Source organism: Magnolia sinica, chromosome 3, assembly GCF_029962835.1.
Source record: "Magnolia sinica isolate HGM2019 chromosome 3, MsV1, whole genome shotgun sequence".
In the NCBI taxonomy this organism is placed as follows: Eukaryota; Viridiplantae; Streptophyta; class Magnoliopsida; order Magnoliales; family Magnoliaceae; genus Magnolia; species Magnolia sinica.
The window spans coordinates 117,054,147-117,073,131 of NC_080575.1; the positions used below are offsets into that span (position 1 = coordinate 117,054,147).

The window sequence follows — 18,985 nt, forward strand, 5'->3', positions numbered from 1 at the left end:
GATCGAGTCTGTCAACACAGATCTGATAGTATTTCGGGTCGGGTTCGTTTAGAGGTTGATCCGGACAGATCCGACCAGGATACCCGAACCAAAAGGATCCGACCCGAACCGATCAGACCCGACCCAAAGTCTAAAAATAGTAGACTGTAACCTTGACTTTGACTCAGATGATGTTCAGGCCCATCTGCTTGCATCTGCTTGCATACATGTGTCTGATTGGCATGTGCGAAGGTCGAGTAGCATTTACCGTTTTTCCTGCTGAAACCCATCCTTTCGTCGGACGTAAACCACGTCGTCCGTATTACCACATGCCAGCTATACTAGCCTCAAGCTAGGTGGCTAGTTCGTGCGAGGGACGAATTGGTTGCTCCCCTAGTCGGTGCTTTGCGGGCCCCACCATGATGTATGTGTTTCATCCATTCCGTTCATACATTTTTACAGAACATTTTATGGATTCATAAAAAAAATGATAGGTATGTAAATATTAGGTGGACCACATAAAAAGAAAACAATAATAATTGGATATCTACCATTAAAATTTTAAAATCCTTCTAAGGTCCACTGTTGATTAGGTCATAAAGACCCAGATGGATGGAAAAAATAAATATCAGCTAGATCCAAAACTTTTAAGCCAAAAACGTTTTTAATGGTCAACGTTTATTCAACAGTGTTTCCTTTAATGTAATCCACTTGAGATTTAGATATATCTCTTCTTTTTTTTTCATATCGTAAAATGATCTATAAAAATAGATGAAAGACATGGATGAAACACATACATCATGGTAGGGCCCACAGAGCACCGACCAACAGCCAATGGCTGGTGACACCATGGCAGGGGGAGTAGCCAATCCGTTTCCGTGCAAGGGCGAGACTGATGCTCCTCGAGCTTCGAGTTGTACGAACGGTTCAAAGGAGATTAAAGGTATATGGGCCCCACAGTATGTATTTATTATATCTACACCGTTCATATATTTTTAGAGATCATCTTAGGGTATTATCTAAAAAATTATTAATATCCAAAGATCATGTGGACCACACCACAAGTAGCAGCAGCAAATGATTTTCACCATTAAATATTTCGTGTGGTCCACTTGATAGTTAGATCTATCTTATTTTTCATTGTAAGCCTTATGACGAGCTTACCAAATAGATGGACGGTTTAGATATAACACATACCCCATGATAAGACCCACATAACTTGCCAAGTTCATTACAGCAAGTCCCCACTCATTGTATATATATAAAAAAGAAGTCAGAGTGCTTTCGTGCAATGCACGTTAATATACATGTTCGGTAAAAACATAAACACAGTAACGGATAGTTTTTGTATAGCCATGTGGGGCCCACCTTGATGTATATGTTTTATCTAAGCCGTTTATCCATTTTGACATATCAGTTAAGGCATTGAGAAAAAAATAATATATATTAAAGGTTGAAGTGGGCCACATTATATGAAAAATTAAATTAAATTTATACGGATCCGAATCGTACCCAACTCGATCAGACTCGGTTTCTCTGACCGAGTTGGACTTTGTTCGAGTCAGATGAATTATGTATCGGATCTGTTCAGGTCAGGTGACCCGAATTTGATTTCGGATCTGATCGAGTCCGAGTCAAATCATGGTTATTTCGGATCTGATCGGGTTGAACCCAATCCACTCCGATCCGGACCGATGCCCACCTCTATCCAAACGTACGTAGACTTCATGTTGGGGTGCATGTTGGCAACATTTTCATTTATAATCACCTCAATGCAATTAAAAAGAATGTGGCTTGCAGGCTAGTAAGCAGCAGAAGCCACTGGATCATGTAATTGTGGATTGATGTAAATCGAATCCTTTGGAATTTTGGCCAACGTGTAATGTTCTGTGGGCCTCCAAGCGTACAGGCCAATTACAAGATTATTCACCGTAGAATGAGTTATGTTACAAAGGTCATGCAAAATCCACATTAAGAAAGAACAAGCCTATATAGTAAATTTTTAAGACCGCTAATCAGATGGCAGTGATCATCCAATCAGGTCACTTTGATTAGCACCCGTGGCGGACCCCTCCTATCCAATGGTCAACAATGACACTAGGTGTGGCCACTTGAAAGATCTGAGTAACATCCCTTTTACAACGCATACAATGTAGAAATCATTTCTTATTAGTATAAGATAAGTTCCTAAATTTCAAAAGGAAGCATTGTTCACAAACATGTAACTAAAGCACTACAAATTACAAACCTCCCATATCCTATTCAAAGACCAAACCCTAAGCAAGAAAAACACCACAAATACCATCTAACCATGGATTTTCTTTTATTGATGATAAAACCTGTTTACATTCCTAGTATACCCATGAGAAGAATGGAAGACATTTATGTAGAAATAGAAACTCCATCTACTTAATAGTGACACATTCATCACCATTCACTATACTTGTATCTACCCATATTTTAATAATCTACCAGTAATTATTCTTTCCCTCTACTCATCTCTCCCATCTACACTCTATTTGGATTCATGATACATAAATCAAGCATACCCACAAACTCCATACTCACATTTTACGCCGGCACGACACTTCTTGTCGCATTTGCCACAATTATCCACATTGTACGCGATGTCGGTGCACTTGCCATAGCAACAAAGCTGACCGAACCCGCACTTTTGGCCACAGACACCACAGTTGTTACGATCGCCGAGCACGTCCCTGCAATGCTTCTTGCAGCACTGTAGGAGGCCTGTGCTGTTATTGACTGACACACCCGAGCAGATGTTGTTGGCAAGTTCATCACAGCTTGCACCCTTCTCGATCTTGGTCGCAAGGAACCGGCTCCCCGATCGGACGTTCAGCCCGAGGAAGTGATCATCCATCACATACTCCTTTTCTTCGTCGAACTCAACATCGTCAATTGCCGCATGGATATGTATGAGGAGGGCCAAGGTGATGGTGATAGAGAGAATGGTGGTTAGCTTGAAATGAGGTAGGGTGGTAGTCATTCTCTCACGCACTCTCTCTCTCTCTCACACTCTATGTAAGAGACTACTCGGGGGAGAATGCTAGAGCTTGAGTAGGTATTTGAAGGGGTTGAAGGGGTGGATTTTGATAAAATATTCCTTGATAAAAGGAGCTTAAGAGAGGCTTTTGAAAGTTCTACTACGTACGTGTAACTATGCACGTAACCCAAGATTAGATACTACGTGTGGACGAATTAATTACCCGCCAAATCCATAAATTAAATTAAATAAATTACGATTATTTAATGTAAGTGGAATTATTTAATACAAAACACATGGCATTGATTAACTCTAATTACGCCAACTAAGTTTTGGGATCCACCATCGTTAAGTCAAAGTCCCAAAATCAGATCGGCTGAATAATCCTAAGTTCTTGATTGGTGGACATTTGTTTGTTGAAATGGGACCATTGGATATTTTTCATTTCAACCGTACAATTTATGTCCACTAATCTGATAGTCGTATCATCAAATAAGAATGCATATGAACTGGGACCCATAATTTGGACAGTTAAATTTAACTTGTTTGTGTGACTGGTTTGCAATTTCTAAGTGGCTGAGTATCATCTATCACGCTCTGCCGGAGTATCATAATTCCTCTCTTAATTTAATAATGTATATATCTTCCTTAGTTTTACTAAGACTACATTATTTATTTTATAAATTTGATTTTTTCTAGAGAGGATCTAGAGATCTTAATTTCTCGTATCCCTTTCTAGAGATGCTGGTGCTGTGATCAAGTGGGCCACACTACTCACCACAGTTTAAGCTTGATCAAATACCGAAGTGGAAGTCACCCACAAGCAAAGGTTCACTGAGGGCGATTAGATTAAGTGGGCCACTTCCCATCACAAAGATGGACGGTGATTAGATTTTCATCCATAGCGAAGTATCACATGGCTGTTTCACAGTCGTTCATACGATTCTACGGAGGGGCTTCTTCCCGTGCTACGTGTCAATTACGTTTCGATTATAGAGACGGCATAGCTACTCTTGCGCTTGAGATGTTTGTTTCCATCGCATCATATGTTCCCACGTAGATCAAATGGAAAAGATCCAGTCCATTGATTATTTAAGAAGGATATTGTGACCAGGACCTGGTCTGGAAATAAACAGTTCAAATTCATCAGAGGGAAACAGACGTAAGTAGATTGTGGACCACTACCATCTTCACCTAATCTTAAACTTAAACAATGAAGCAACATAACAAAGTGTATGGGAATTTAACAAGGGCCCAACATTATGAATGGTCTGGATCCCAAATTAACCTTCAAAATTCACACGTGTGGTAAATATAGATTTCGTGTGACTACTCTACCAAGTAGCTCCTTAGAATTTTAGTTGACCATGACGGTGCGTACGTGCGAAGATCTCCTTTTCCGGCGGTAAATGCGTACGATTGAGAGAGATACGTGAAGGGCGCGGGGTTTTCTATGCCCGAAGTTCGTGCCCTTATTAAAAGCTCCACATGGTAACCTCTCTTTTGTAAATCTAGTTATTAAACAAATCTCAACCGCACATTTTCTCCCAAAAATCAATACCGCACAGATCTTGATGATGGTTACCATCGCCATTCAATCGGACGCAGCTTCAGTGGATCCCTGACTGTGGGGCTCACCCTGATGTATGTACCTTACATCCACGCCGTCCATCCGTTTTGACAGCTCATTTTAGGGTTGGCCCCAAAAATGAAGCAGATCCTAATCTCAGGAGGACCACACCACCGTAAACCGTAGTGATTGAATACCACCATTAAAGACTTCTTGTGGGCTACCGGAATGTTTATTTGCTATACAACCTGTTGATGAGGTCACAAAGTCCACGATGAAGGGACCAAAATTATCAGTTTTATCCAAAACTTCTGTGGTCCACAACAAGTTTTTAATCGTCAATCCCCCCTATTTCCTGTGGTGTGGTGCACCTGAGATTTGGATCTGTTTTATTTTTGTGATAGTGACTTAATGAGCTGTAAAAACGGATGGACGTCGTGGATGTAAGGCACACACATCACGGTGGGCCCCATGGCAATGAATCCACCAAAGCCACGTCCCATTCCATCGAAGACTCCTGCCGATATTTCACGTTTCCCTGACGGAAACGGATTGGCTACTCCCCTTGCCACCAGCTCCGTGGCTGATGGTTGGTGCTATGTGGGCCCCACCATGATGTATGTGTTTCATCCATTCTGTTCATCCGTTTTTACATATCATTTTATGCTTGGACCAAAAAATTATAGGGATATAAAACTCATATGGACCACACCACATGAAAACAATAGTGATTGGATATCCACCTTTAAAATCCTCCTAAGGCCCACTATACTGTTTATTTGATCCAATCTGTTGATTAGGTCATACAGGCCCAGATGAAGAGAAAAAGCAAAGATCAGCTTGATCCAAAACTTTTATGGCCCCCAAAATGTTTTTAATGGTTGAGCCTCATTCAACACTGTTTCCTATAATGTGGTCCACTTGAGATCTTGATATAACTCATTTTTGGATTAAAACCTTAAAATGATCTGTAAAAATAGATGGACGGCATGGATGAAACACATACCTCATGGTGGGGCCCACATAGCACCGACCATCAGCCATTGGCTGGTGTCAGTGGGAGTAGCCAATCCGTTACCTTCGCTGACTCTTCGCCCATTTATGGCGATGGTAACCATCACCCAAAATATATGGACTCTTCGCCCATGCAATGAATACCCTCTTTCTCACGTATTACATGTGAGTCCAATACAGTCCAAAAGATTTTGTGGCAGCTCTTACATGTCACAGGAAGCATAAATTTAGGACAATCCAGACCATCCATATCGCTGGTCCCACTAGAAACAGTGTATGGATAGAAAATAGCACGGATAAGATGATCCTAAATAGCCAATCAAATGGATAAAATGACAATAGCCTCATCTAGAAATTCAATAGTGAAAATAAAATGGTCTAAAAATCTTTCCATTGCTATGATTTTCAAGCTATGCTCCATCCAAAATGGACCATGATTTGGATATATTGTCTAGATTAGTGGGCATGTGTGTCACATGTGCACATCTATCGGGACTGTCCAATTCATGGGCCACTTCTTTGATAAGCCACGTTGCCAAAAATCGCACCAATTGGATTGTCGGCCGCATATACATTCAATATCATCCATCCAACATCAGACGGTCCATTTCAATGGACTAGTGCATCTAATGGACGGTAGAGATGGACTAAAAATATTACATTGGACCGGACCATAACCCTCCGAACAAGAGGCAGTAAGTTCCCAATCCTGATGACTGAGGGATACTTCAGTCATTTTTTGATATTAAGGAAAGCGTGCGTACCGATCTCGTGCTAGCTATTGTACCTTTATGATCTGCTCTCGAGATCGAGATCAGATCGGGTATTCGTTAGTCTCTCGAGTCTCGCATCCCTCTCTAAAAATTACTATGAAGGAATCCTCATAGCATATGCATCACATGCTCATACGAGGCACATGTGTGGGAGATTTCATTCGCTTCTCAGGCCATACCAAAAAGGTAGACGCTATACCTTAGAAACAAGGAGTAAGCGACCATCAAGTGGGCCACGCTTTCATTAAACAAATAAACTCCCCAGGGAAATTGTTCAATGGTCCAAATTTTGTGAACTTGTGTGGCCCATCTGATTATTTCATTAGTTTGATTTTAGAATGAAAGAATCTAGACAGCGAGGATTGTATGAGGAACCAATCAGATCTTACACACGTGTGACTTGATTCCATGCATGAGGTGAGTAAAGTTTTTAAATGCAACAGCTACTGCCCTTGTTACAAATATCGCCGAGATTTTGATAATTTCGTGATATTCTCGCAGAAAATTCATGTAACGATATATTCGAGATAATATTGAGATATTTTTAAATCTCATCGTTTTTAATGGCTCATGAAATTATCGAGATTTTTACGAAATATAATCATTTTTATCTCAATTTTAAAAACCGGTTATTAATTTGAAATTATTTCTTAAATATTTTATGTTGAGCGAGATTTTACTAATATCATCACGAGAAAATTAAGAAGACCTGAAAATCTCCCGAGAAATTTCGGAAAACGAGATTCGTCACCATGGCCACTGCAATGTGGATACACGAGCCGAGTAGATATTTGAGTGGCTAGTTGCTAATCTGGCCACATGTGCCAATGCAGCATGTTTGAGCTGGATCTGGGCCATTCATCAGGTTGGGCCACTTACGCATGTGTCAAGGCCTAAAATCACACGGTTCAGATCATCAGAGCAATTTTATTTTTGGCGCACGAAACAAATAGAGTGGGGCCCAGCAGTAGTGATCGATCTCATTTGTGGGTGCCTGGGTGGCATAGGATTCCCACGTCAAGCCTCTCCGTTGCTATTGCATTTCACATGGGGGGCGGATTGGGTACTGACAAGGTCAGTAGCGAAAGCGCTACTGAAGTGACGTCACTAAGCTTTATGTACCCACCATGATGCGTGTGTTGTATCGAGACCGTCCAGCCATTTGTAAAGATCATTTTATAGTATTACAAAGAGAACGTTCAACCATTTGTAAAGATCGTTTCTGGCATTACAAAGAGAATGAGATAGATCTAAGTTTCAAGTGGACCGATTATAGGAAACCGTGGGAACAGTCACACCCACAGTTGAAACATTTATACGGCCCACCATAATGTATTTTTGAGATCCGACCTATTCATAAGTTAACACAGATATAGATGAAGTGAAAACAAAAATATGAGCTTGACCGGAGACTACTGTGGCCCTTAAGAAGTTTTGAACGGTGGATGTCACTGTTTCCACTATTTTCTATGGTGGGATCTACTTGAACTTTAGATCTATCTCATTCTCTTTGTAATACCATAAAACGATCTCTACAAATGGTTGGACCGTATGGATACAACACATGCATCATGGTGAGGTCCACATAGCTTAGTGACGTCACTTCAGTAGCGATTTGGCTGCTGACCTTGTCAGTATCCAATCCGCGCCCATTTCACATGGACCGAAGAGTTATTTGATGGTCTGGGAGAGTATGATGCTTGATACTAAGGCCCTCATAAATCGGATACGTGGCAGATACTAACCCAAATTGAACCGTCCAGATCGTGTAATCCAATGTAGATAGATGGATTCAGAAAATGGGATTGGTCGAGCCATTCCGAGCTCTAATTTGTAGAGTTTTGTTGGCATTTGGTTATTTTAATTTCAACCGCCCAATAGATGTTTTACCAATCAGCTTATTAATTTGACTTACTTCCTTTACACGTTTTCTATTTTTGTGCCCGTATATGAACCCTCACAACTTGCCAGACTATCAAAGTTTCTTGCTTTTTCACGTTTTCGTGCTGGTCATGATTAGGCGCCAGACAGAACACGAAGGTCCCTTCAAACCTTTTCTGGTAAGCATTTCTGCGTCCGCGTGCTACCAATCACCAGCCTCTGCCCTTTCCAAGTCCGACATGGATCAGGTGGTGGGCCCTCAACACCTTCAGCGATGGTGTGGGGACGTGGTGAGATTTGATTGGTGGGGTGCATGCTGTTGGAGATGGATTAAGTACTTATTAAGCTAAAAACTTCATTCAGGCTCACTTCTAACGGTGTACAGCCTCACCAATCAAATCTGGCTGGATTGCCACGTTAGGGCTGAGGGGGGAGCGGATTAGATGAGACCTGGTACTCACACAAGATGGTGAGGCCCTTACTGTTAAGGCCACTTCAATGTATTTATTATGTGTCCATGTTGTTTTTATATTTTTTTTCAAAATATTTTAAAGCATTATCTCAAAAATTAACGAGATCCAATCTGATATAATACAGTTGAAGGATGATACCATGAGACACAGTCGTGATTGACTATTAATGAACAACAAAAGTAGCTGATATTTTTCTTTTCCCATATGACTTTATCAACAGATTAACAGATTGGATTGTAAATAAATACTACCAAAACATTTAAAAAGTTTTTAATGATAGGAAAGTCATTCACCACTGATTTTTATGGTATGGTCCATCCTATAATTGGATCTGCTTTATTTTTGAGATAATATCCTAAAATGATATGAAAAATTGGATGGCGGCATGGATACATAATACATATATCATAATACATATATCAAGGTGAGCCCCACGGCAACCCCCGGTAAGGGCCACACTGTCGTGGGTGAGGCTGGGTCTCACCTAATCCGCTTTCGGCTGAGGGCAGTGAGCTCCTCACCACATAACCAGCATCCCTTTGGGCCCACATTGCTAGATGTCCCAACAATCAGAGCTGTTCATATTTTGCCTATTGGCATGTGTTCCAAAAAACCATACTTAAAAAAACGAATATTATGTCCTTTGATATATGGAATTCAATGTGAAAAGATAAATGTTATATTTTGACTATCTATGTTCAAATAAAAATACATTTACTTAGAATCACTTATTGAGAGCAGGTCCCTTACCATGGCTCCTCTAGGTTCACACTAGAAGATGAATGGTTATGGCCATCGAAGCATATTGATACACGATAAATAGATGATGACCCAATGGAAGGCTAACATCGCACAAATTCAAGCTGGATGAGCGCGGTTGAACCAAAAAAATAATAATAATAAATAAATATGAACTATAACTATATCAAACTTTATTTTTGTGACCCATTTGAGATTCTGGTTAAAATGAATTAATATTAAATTTTTTGTTATTAATAAAAATTAAGCACTTAATTCAGTTATTAAAAACATTATTGGATGGATGAATAGATCAACAAATTGATTTTCCACACAGTAGAAATTATATTTTTTGTCAAAATTCATTAAAATTCTAATAGAATCTTCTAAAATCAAGGCTCTCACTCCCTGTTTGAAGGAATCAAGGCTCTCACTCTCTCGACCCACGAAGTCTATCACGGGTAGTGCACTAGGATGAGATCCAGACCATTCATGAGTTAGGACCCAGCTTGGAAGGTTCAAGCCTCAAAGGACGCATCCATCGAGAACCCAGGCAATCGTGCCCGTTGATTGAGGATATTGATTCAATAAGGTAGGGACCACCTGATAAACACTCCACATCTCATCCACGTGTGCCAGTTGTCCATTTTTGGAATGACAAAAAATCCCACACATTAGAGAGCTTCTCTCCAGTAAGCCCACACGCGTGTAAAAACCCGCCATCATTGGTTTCTTGCAGTTGTTTGAAGTCAGAAGATTGGATGGCTAGGATCACTCAATCCATTTTTCCGACTGTCTCAATGGACACCTCCCCTGCAGTTTGTGTGGTGGAAATAGAGTTCTACTGTATTCCTGTCTTCCCCTGCTCGACCTTGTGTAACCTGGTGTGCACAGCGCTGCTGGGCTGGGCTTGTGGTGGTGGACTACAGACTTTCATAGGCCCGAACGGTGTTTCTGACCTTTTCAACACTTGAAAAGGTGGGGCCCACTATCAAACCGTCCTTAATATTCAAAGGCAACCCCCCCATTTACTGCAAAAGGACTTCGTACTACATCTCATGATCATTCCTCTTCAGTGATTTGACGGATATTTTATCTCTGTGGGCCATGGCATTGTGTCCTCGACCCACGAAGTCTACCATCCGTGAATAAAAATCACGGGTATTGCACTAGGATGAGATCCAGACCATTCATGAGCTAGGACCCAGCTTGGAAGTTTCAAGCCTCAAAGGACGCATCCATCGAGAACCCAGGCAATCGTGCCCGTTGATTGAGGATATTGATTCAATAAGGTAGGGACCACCTGATAAACACTCCACATCTCATCCACGTGTGCCAGTTGTCCATTTTTGGAATGACAAAAAATCCCACACATTAGAGAGCTTCTCTTCAGTAAGCCCACACGCGTGTAAAAACCCGCCATCCGAGTCCATATACTTAATGCATGAGGGCGCGTATAGTTGCACCATATATTGCGAAATTTCACGATGGTGCAACCAAACACACCCTCATGTACTTGGATTTGGATGAAATCCAACCAAAACAAAGGAGTATGTAGGGTTGGATGAAATCATTTCCACTCAAATGGAATTTCAAGAACACCCAAACGCACCTACACTTATTCCGATCAAAAGTATAGCCGCAATATCATGTTGCTTAGGGGTGTTTGATTTTTCAATTACTTTGGGCCAGCCCAATCATGGTGGGCTCAGTGAAAATTAGGCCCATGATTCAGACCCAGGCCCAAACTAAAATTAAAACCTGTTTATTAATAGGGTCGGGCTCAGTCTGATCTAAGAACCCGTTGGCCTAACCCGCTTACGGATTGAAAGGAATTCTATCATTCATGTATCATGCATTATGGAGCACACTGGGCTGAGTGAAATAGTAGGCCATGATCCAGGCCCAGGCTTAGAACTAAAATTTAAACCTGTTTATTAATAGGGTCGGGCTCAGTCGGATCTAAGTGCCCATCGGCCTAACCCGCTTAGGGTTTGAAAGGAATTCTATCATACATGTATCATGCATGATGGAGCACACTTAATAAACAGCCCGGATCTTGAAAAAAGTGGGTGGCTAGGTCCAATCCGGACTCGGGTCTGTTTCTTTTGGCCCATCAAGGGCTGGACAGGCTCATGCCTAGATTTTAATTTGTGGCCTGGGCTTGGTTAGACGTAAGCCCATAGAGCCCAAGCCCAGACAATTGACAGCATGTTTCCAAGAACTATAACAAGATACTCCTAAAACAAACCATCGGTTACAATTGAAATTCCCAAAGAAACAGCTACCATACAATTTTGAGGTTTTTCATGAATCTCAAGTCAGAATACATGAAAAAGATTGGAAGCTGGTGCATCACATGTCTTACACCGTTGAAAGATGGTCAACGGGAATCCCAAGAAGCGTTTCAAGAATGAGATCCGAAACTCCCATTCACCCACTGGATGGTGGGAGATGTGTGCACCCAAGTTGGGCCCACGTAATGATGTGGCTGAGAAAATATCAGACTGAGAATTCAAGTGGAGTGGATGCCAGGTCTGCCCATAGCAGCTTCAAATATAGTATCGAAGGCTCTTTCCATGCATGAACTGAGGAGCTGAGAATTTATATATCCTTTCTCAGTCCCAAGTGCAACCGTCAACTGTCCATTGTAACTCACCATCGTTATTGTAAGGCTCTGCATTCCAATCCACAATGTTTAAATTAGATGCTTGAGAATAAATAAATAAATAGCAGCTTGATCTGATTGTCCATGGCAATTGATCTAAGGGGGCAGATCCACCACAATGCTTTGTAGGATGAGCTTAACCTAGAATGAGAAGTGGGGCCTACCATTATGTATGCCCTGACATCCAATCCAACCCTGCAAGTTTTCCCTGGCTCCCAAAAATCAACCGGATCCAAAATTCCAAAAACATGGCTCAGAACTCTAAAATCATGTGGTGTGGCCCACCCGAGTTTTGGAATCGGCTGACTTTAAGGTCCATTCATCCTGATGGGACACATCTTTTGAATGGATTAGATGGAAAGTACAAACATGGTAGCTGCACAGACAATCTAGAAAGTTTTTAATGGTGTGTTTCCATAACATTTCTTCCCTGTGGTGTGGCCCACCTGAGTTTTGGATTGGTCTGATTTTAACGCGCCAGGACAGATGGTACACATGATGGATGGATTGGACGTCATTTACACATCACAGTAAGCCCCACATATGATATTGTAAGTAAAGATTAATCTACAAAGCTTCCTAGTGGATCGGGTCTCCTTGAAAAAGCAACGGCTCAGATTCAACCGGGGCCCAACTGTGGGTTTTTACCAAATGTACACAAGTAGCATCTGACATTAACTTATCCAGTTGTAAATATATTCTTTTCCACAACTCCCCCCTGACTTGAAAATGACAGCATTTTATCACTCATTCAATGTATTTCCATGAATTTCACGAGAATGGTCATGCTATTTCTGGGGTAGTAGTAATTAAATGGTATGCAGACTATGTCTACCATACACCTGATCTGGACCATTCATCAGGCTTGCCCCGCTGTGGATGAACCATGGACCAAAACTCCCACCCAATATTTGATCTCAACTATCTGATCAACTAACCATATCCATGTAAAAAAGTATGTACGTTACCTGCGGGACGCCTACAACCATGAAGTATAAGCCCCGGATTGGATGGTCCGCTATGGACATTTGCTCCATGGGCCCGATCAAGTTTGAGATCGTCATGCTCGTGTTCTTCAACGTTGCGTGGATGTACTGGGCTGTTACCTGTGCCCATTACCGGAGAATATCAGCTTCCTTATGTAGGGTTTCACTAATGTGGCCTTAACTAGCATTGTGTAAGGCTATGAGGGGCTGTTTGGCTCTTGGAAATGGATTCCATTATTAAGGACTTGCATTGTGTATTCAATTTTCAAAATTTGTCCTTTTACTATTATTGATTCAATACCTGACGTAGGGAAGGACATCAATTGCCATCTTCCTCGGGTTATAATTACTCCGAATAATCCATGGAGTTCTTTAGACTCCTCACAGAGATTCATTGAAAGGAATAAAAAAATAAATTTTAATAAAATTAAAAATAAATTGATTGATAATAACAATAAATTTACAATCCTTGAAAAGTGATATCAAACATAGGAATAGGTTTAATAATCAAACTCCAACTCAAACTCCCTAAAAATGTGACTTTATATTAATAGTAAACTTATTATTTATAGGTAGTCATGATTTCTACTGGACTTCATGGTTTTTGGCCAAAAATAGTAAGTGTTTAATTTAGCCTAATCATGTTATTCTTTTAATTTTTTTGAAGTCATTTTCATATTGGGCACAACTAGTAAATTCAAAGGATCAAAAGTTACGACCAAACTAAAACTTACTATAAATAGTAAAAACGAAATTATTTAATTAAAATAACCGTCAATTTGATGGAATCTCACAAATCCGGTGGGTGTCAAATAACTCATTTCGGTTTGCAAGATAAGCTTGTCTTAGTGTTCTTGTTTCTGTTCACCATGAAATCCATTTTGAATCTATTTACTGGAAATAGTTTTCAAGGAGCCAAACAAGTCCTACAATACATACCTCTGGGCCTTTGATCTTCCGTATCATCTCAAGTAGCTGGCCTGTTAGATAAACAGCCAATGAGGCCCGCTTCCGCTGTATGACTTCCTTTGCTTTGAACACAAATTCAAGAGGCTGTTTCTCATCCTTCTTAGAGCAATGTGGGACCGATACGTGAAGGAACCCAAATTGGTTCCCCCACGGAGATTCGGCATTCGGCTGGTTCATCTCCTTGACTGATTGGTACTGGCTGATTATCCTAGTGTTGAGCAAGACGAGTGAAGTAACACGTGCAGTGTCTGGTACGCTTTGCCCTGCATCTTGCATGTATAAGTGGACGCTGTAGAATACTATCCCGGTGATGACATCGTTAATGGTCTGTTACAAATCAATCAAGAGATTCAAAGCTGAATTAGATAAGTCATTTGTTACAGGGAATTATAGGTGTCATGATGTGTTGGTTTGTGCATGTAGACCCAAGACCCATTGTCCAAGAACTTAGATATGATGAGCTCACGAATGAGTGTAAGATCTTTATTCAAGCACCTCACATGTACTGCATAGAATATACCCCATAGGTAATAAACATTAGATGCGCCATCCATAATCATAACTCTCCAACTTATTTACTTTTCATCTTTATTCTCGCTCTAGGTGTTTGAAAAATAAAGAATAAGACAGCTAGTCCAAGATGGCACGACAGTGACAGCCTGTCACAGGCAACATGACTTGGAATAAATTGCGGTAGACAACTTTTCTTGAAGTTAAAAGTTTCCCACTATATCATGCAAGCAATGATTCAATGCCTCATGAAATACTAGAAATTACAAGGCGATATGTTCAGGTATCCCCTTCATAACATGATCAAGTGGGCCATGCTTGGTTGGTGGTCATTTTTTGCTCCTTAACCAAATAAAAAGAGCTTTTGGAATCCAAAGCTTTGATAATCCGGGTGCTTAATATACAGGCACTAGTACATTGTATGTGTTGCATACAATTCAATTTCAACCATCAAATTACATGAATTATATATTATAAGGGTTTGTTTGAATTTTCAATTCAATAGTAAATATCTTATAAATAGTGTAATAATTATTTCATATAGTATTTACAGATTTGATCAGCTGCTCTTTAGATGCAAAAACCGAGAAAGCCACAAAATATTTGTGGGTCCCACCATGATGCATATTGTTTATCCACACCATTCATCCATTATGCCAGTTGAAGTTATGATATGAGCTAAAAAAAATAAATTAGGCATATCCAAAGCTCAAGTGAACCACACTATGGGAAAAAGGAAATTGAACACTTATCATTAAAAACCTCATGGGGCCACTCTTTCTTTTGGTGTAGGCCACTTGAGTGTTGGATTTACCTCATTTTTCATATCGTGCTTCAAAATATTGTGGTAAACGGATGGACGGAATGGATATAAAATACACATCACATCGAGGTCCATAAATTTAAACTAACTCTTTTGAATTGGTTTCCAAGGCAGAAATTCGTTTAATTTTTAAATAGGTTGAAAGGCTAATAATTAATCATTTATAGGAATAATTACACAAGCTTTCAAAAATCAAACATGCCTTAAAAGGTATGTTTGTTTCGCTAATTACAAGGTATTGTAAAGAAAATATATCATGATTATAAAATACTTTTCTTACCGTGGCTTTTCATATTTGGTTGATCGGCATTAAAAGTACGATGATGATATCTTTATATTTCTCCAATGTCAACATCACAAAAATATAAAAATGCATCAATATTGTTATTTGAATTTAAGATTTTCACCTTTACCCTGTCTCCTTAACACCTCTGATTTTGACTAACTATCCTTACGTTTGGTTTGACAATGACATAATTGCAATAATGACACTTTTTCTTTCAATTTCAGGTAGTTGGGAAAACATACTATCGATTTAAATTATCCCAACATTCAAATTGACTATTGGTTGGCATTTAATGAGTTAGGTTAGATGCACATGTACCATACAGCTACACATGCAGATTTAAATAGGCTAGATAGATCTTTTTAGATACGTGTATTTACATGCGATATATATCTAAGATAATCTAGTCTATCTACCCCAACATAACGGAGGGTTGAAAACAAAACTATTCAATGGTTCGAATTCAGTGAACAAGTGTCCATTGGTAGGAGCTTATATGGCTCAATGTATCTGATTCTATGATTATGAACTGTCAACGGTAAGTAGCGCAATTTGGAAGTTTATTTTAAGTTAATGTTTGATATGTGTACAGTTCTGAGTGGCAGAGTGGCTGCATATCAACTATCAGACTCTGCCAGAGTATCATTACCTCTCTCTAACCGGCCTTAAAAATAACATCCTAATATTTAAGATTTTGCCTTCAACTTTTAATGTGCTATGCTTGGAGGACATGCATTTAAAGCATTTTGATATTTTTTTTTTAATCTGATCCACGTACCTAAATTGATGGGGATAGAAATGATGACTGGGCTGATCCCCTGCCTGCACATTGTTTTAATTGTACAAGTAGCATGTGTGGACGAGATGAGACCGTACATTAAGTGTGTCAGATAGTGAGTGGGCCATGAGTAAAAAATCATACCGATCATCAAACCATCCTAACAATTGGACTGGCAGTGTGCAAATCACTAGAACTAAAAAAATTAGCAACGGCTCAGATTCAGTGATAAACGGTTCGTTATTTCGTTTGTTGAGATTGTTTGATTAAAGATGGATTTGATTTGTGGGCCATGTTGAGCAGACAGGGTGGACACGTGTAGATCTCATACATGCACATTTCACACGTATGGCAACATACTGTGGACCTACTGTATGTCTGCCTTGGAGGGACTGGATCAACTCCCACGAATAATAACCTCGTCGAACATTAAACATTCACCCACATGATGGAAGTAATGGTATTGCTGGGCCCCACCTTTTAAATATCTACGTGTTTGATCCCCATCAGATGATCCTAGCCAACCGATGGAAATGAGACAATCATCACAAATGGTCACAATCGGATGGGACAGACCCGATACCCGATTCCACCAACATGATAACAATCTGATCAAGATCCAACGGCTCTAAATGAATTGCTAGTGCTAAGATTCAGAGCAAGCAAAATAATACTTAGAACTTACCGCTCCAAGCTTGGATTTTACTTGTTTGATATGATCCAGAGAGAAGGTAACCGTCGAGATGGTAATGGGCCGGAATTCAACTCCAGCTGTCGCCGATCGCACCGGCGTCTTGTCGTCCTCCACCAAATTACTCTTCAAAAGGCTAAATGCAAAATCCGATGCGGTATTGTATAATGCCGATAAATACCGTGGTATGTTCCTACAAATACCGGCCCAATCCTGTTCTTGTAACGGTTTCGGTTGAGAAGGGAAAGTGAGCGGCAACGATGGATCGTCAGCTCGCTTAATGCAGGAAAAGAGAGCGCCCATGAGGGAGAAACCATCTCCCATGGAGTGATGAAGCTTTATAATCACAGCCCCAGCTGCATTGCTCATTGGATATTTGATAATATGGATGTCCCACAAAGGCCTACTTTGTGGAAGTTGTTCCATTGCTATCTTTGAGACGTACTCTTGGAAGTACACATCGTAGGATTCGGGCGGTAAGCTGGCCGGGAAGACTGGAATTTTTACATGGTCTTCGAGCCGGATGTTCACTCTCTTCCAGTGTCGTGCTCCATTCTCGTCTTTCACCTGAAACCAAATTCCAATGGATTGGATTTGATGTTATAGGTTATATTGTAATTCAATCATGGTTCAGTGATCTAAGCATTTGATATCATCAGATAAATTAAACGGTTTGGATCACTGAAAAGGACCTTCATCCAATGGCTAAAATCCCAACATATCCTATTGCAATTCACCCCAGTCTGCAATTGGGGGATATTGAGGTATCTATCATTTTAGAGCCGTCAATGGGCCGCTGGGTCAGGTTAAATCAAAACTTTAAATACGCCCAGCCCAAACAGTTCAAAATTCGACAGAAGCTAACCTTAGGCCTGGACCGTGGATGACCGTTGATAGCCCTATATATCATCCACGGTCAAGATGGTTATGTCAACAGCTGGACCATTGTTTAGTGCATAAACCGTTCGGACCAATATCCACAAAATACCAACTGGTGCTTGTCCAAACAACAGGAGTTATTTGATACTCTGGCAGAGCATGACGCTTGATGCGCAGGCACTTATAAATTGTAATCTTGGCATGCAATAATTCAAAGTAAAATGATTAAATTGTGGAACACATAGCTAAGTCTGAGTCCTAAAATCAGATTGATCAATTCTAACCGTTGATTTGTGCACACTTATTTGTTGAAGCAGGACCATTGGATATTACCCTTTGCTAATCCGCCCAATAAATGTCTATAAATACAATGATCAGATAATCAAGTGCCTTGGCAACGTCTATATGCGGTGCCAGAGTATGATCACAGTTTTCCGAGTAAACAGGACTTCACACGCATGCACATATGACACACAGAGAGAGAGAGAGAGAGAGAGAGAGAGAGAGAGAGAGAGAGAGAACCATGATGGAGGAGAATCGAGGGTTGATGGGGAGGAAGACGTTTGTGAGCATGTACATGGTGGGCGAGTCGTCGATGGGAATCTCCGACTCGAAAACTGCGAGAACGCTAACTGACAATGCTGAGCTATTGAAGTACTGCCCCGTCGGGCTCACCGGCTCCGCCATTTCTCCTACTTCTTCTTCTTCCACTCTTCTTTCTTCCTTTACAGCCATTGATTGTCTCTCTCTCTATATCTCTCTCTCATGAATAACGGACATCTCTACACAAGATTAAATAGCCATCTGGATTGGGCTGCACGCATGTGACACGTACGCCAAGTGCGTCCCTTTGGATTTCATGTTCCAACTGCCCAAGAAATAATTACTGAAATCACAAGGGGGAGTTTGCCGCATTTATTAGATAGGATTATGTGGGATAGAATTGCATGTGGTACTGTGCAA

At 40.4% G+C, this 18,985-nt stretch overlaps 2 protein-coding genes across 2 annotated transcripts; both read right to left on the reverse strand.

Moving 5' to 3' along the window:
• Positions 1-2,235: 2,235 nt before the first annotated feature.
• LOC131238724 (protein GRIM REAPER) lies at positions 2,236-2,999 on the reverse strand. Its single transcript, XM_058236333.1, has one exon. It carries the CDS (start codon positions 2,984-2,986, stop codon positions 2,519-2,521), a length of 468 nt encoding a protein of 155 aa, XP_058092316.1. The 5' UTR covers positions 2,987-2,999; the 3' UTR covers positions 2,236-2,518.
• An 8,674-nt stretch (positions 3,000-11,673) lies between these two features.
• LOC131240906 (wax ester synthase/diacylglycerol acyltransferase 4-like) lies at positions 11,674-18,781 on the reverse strand. Its single transcript, XM_058239438.1, has 5 exons — positions 18,545-18,781; positions 17,138-17,710; positions 14,026-14,382; positions 13,069-13,206; positions 11,674-12,109 (listed from the first exon to the last, which is right to left on the reverse strand). The coding sequence occupies exons 1-5, from the start codon at positions 18,755-18,757 to the stop codon at positions 11,948-11,950; spliced, it is 1,443 nt and encodes a 480-aa protein (XP_058095421.1). The 5' UTR covers positions 18,758-18,781; the 3' UTR covers positions 11,674-11,947.
• Positions 18,782-18,985: the final 204 nt, after the last annotated feature.

What these genes read in the sequence shown, in the direction of transcription:
- LOC131238724 (XM_058236333.1), bottom strand. Translation starts at nt 2,986, where the DNA reads ATGACTACCACCCTACCTCATTTCAAGCTAACCACCATTCTCTCTATC.
- LOC131240906 (XM_058239438.1), bottom strand. Translation starts at nt 18,757, where the DNA reads ATGGCTGTAAAGGAAGAAAGAAGAGTGGAAGAAGAAGAAGTAGGAGAA. An exon ending in TAAAATCCAAGCTTGGAGCG is followed by an intron (nt 14,383 to 17,137) that starts GTAAGTTCTAAG and finishes GATTTGTAACAG; the next exon opens with ACCATTAACGATGTCATCAC. An exon ending in TGGTTGTAGGCGTCCCGCAG is followed by an intron (nt 12,110 to 13,068) that starts GTAACGTACATA and finishes ATTGGAATGCAG; the next exon opens with AGCCTTACAATAACGATGGT.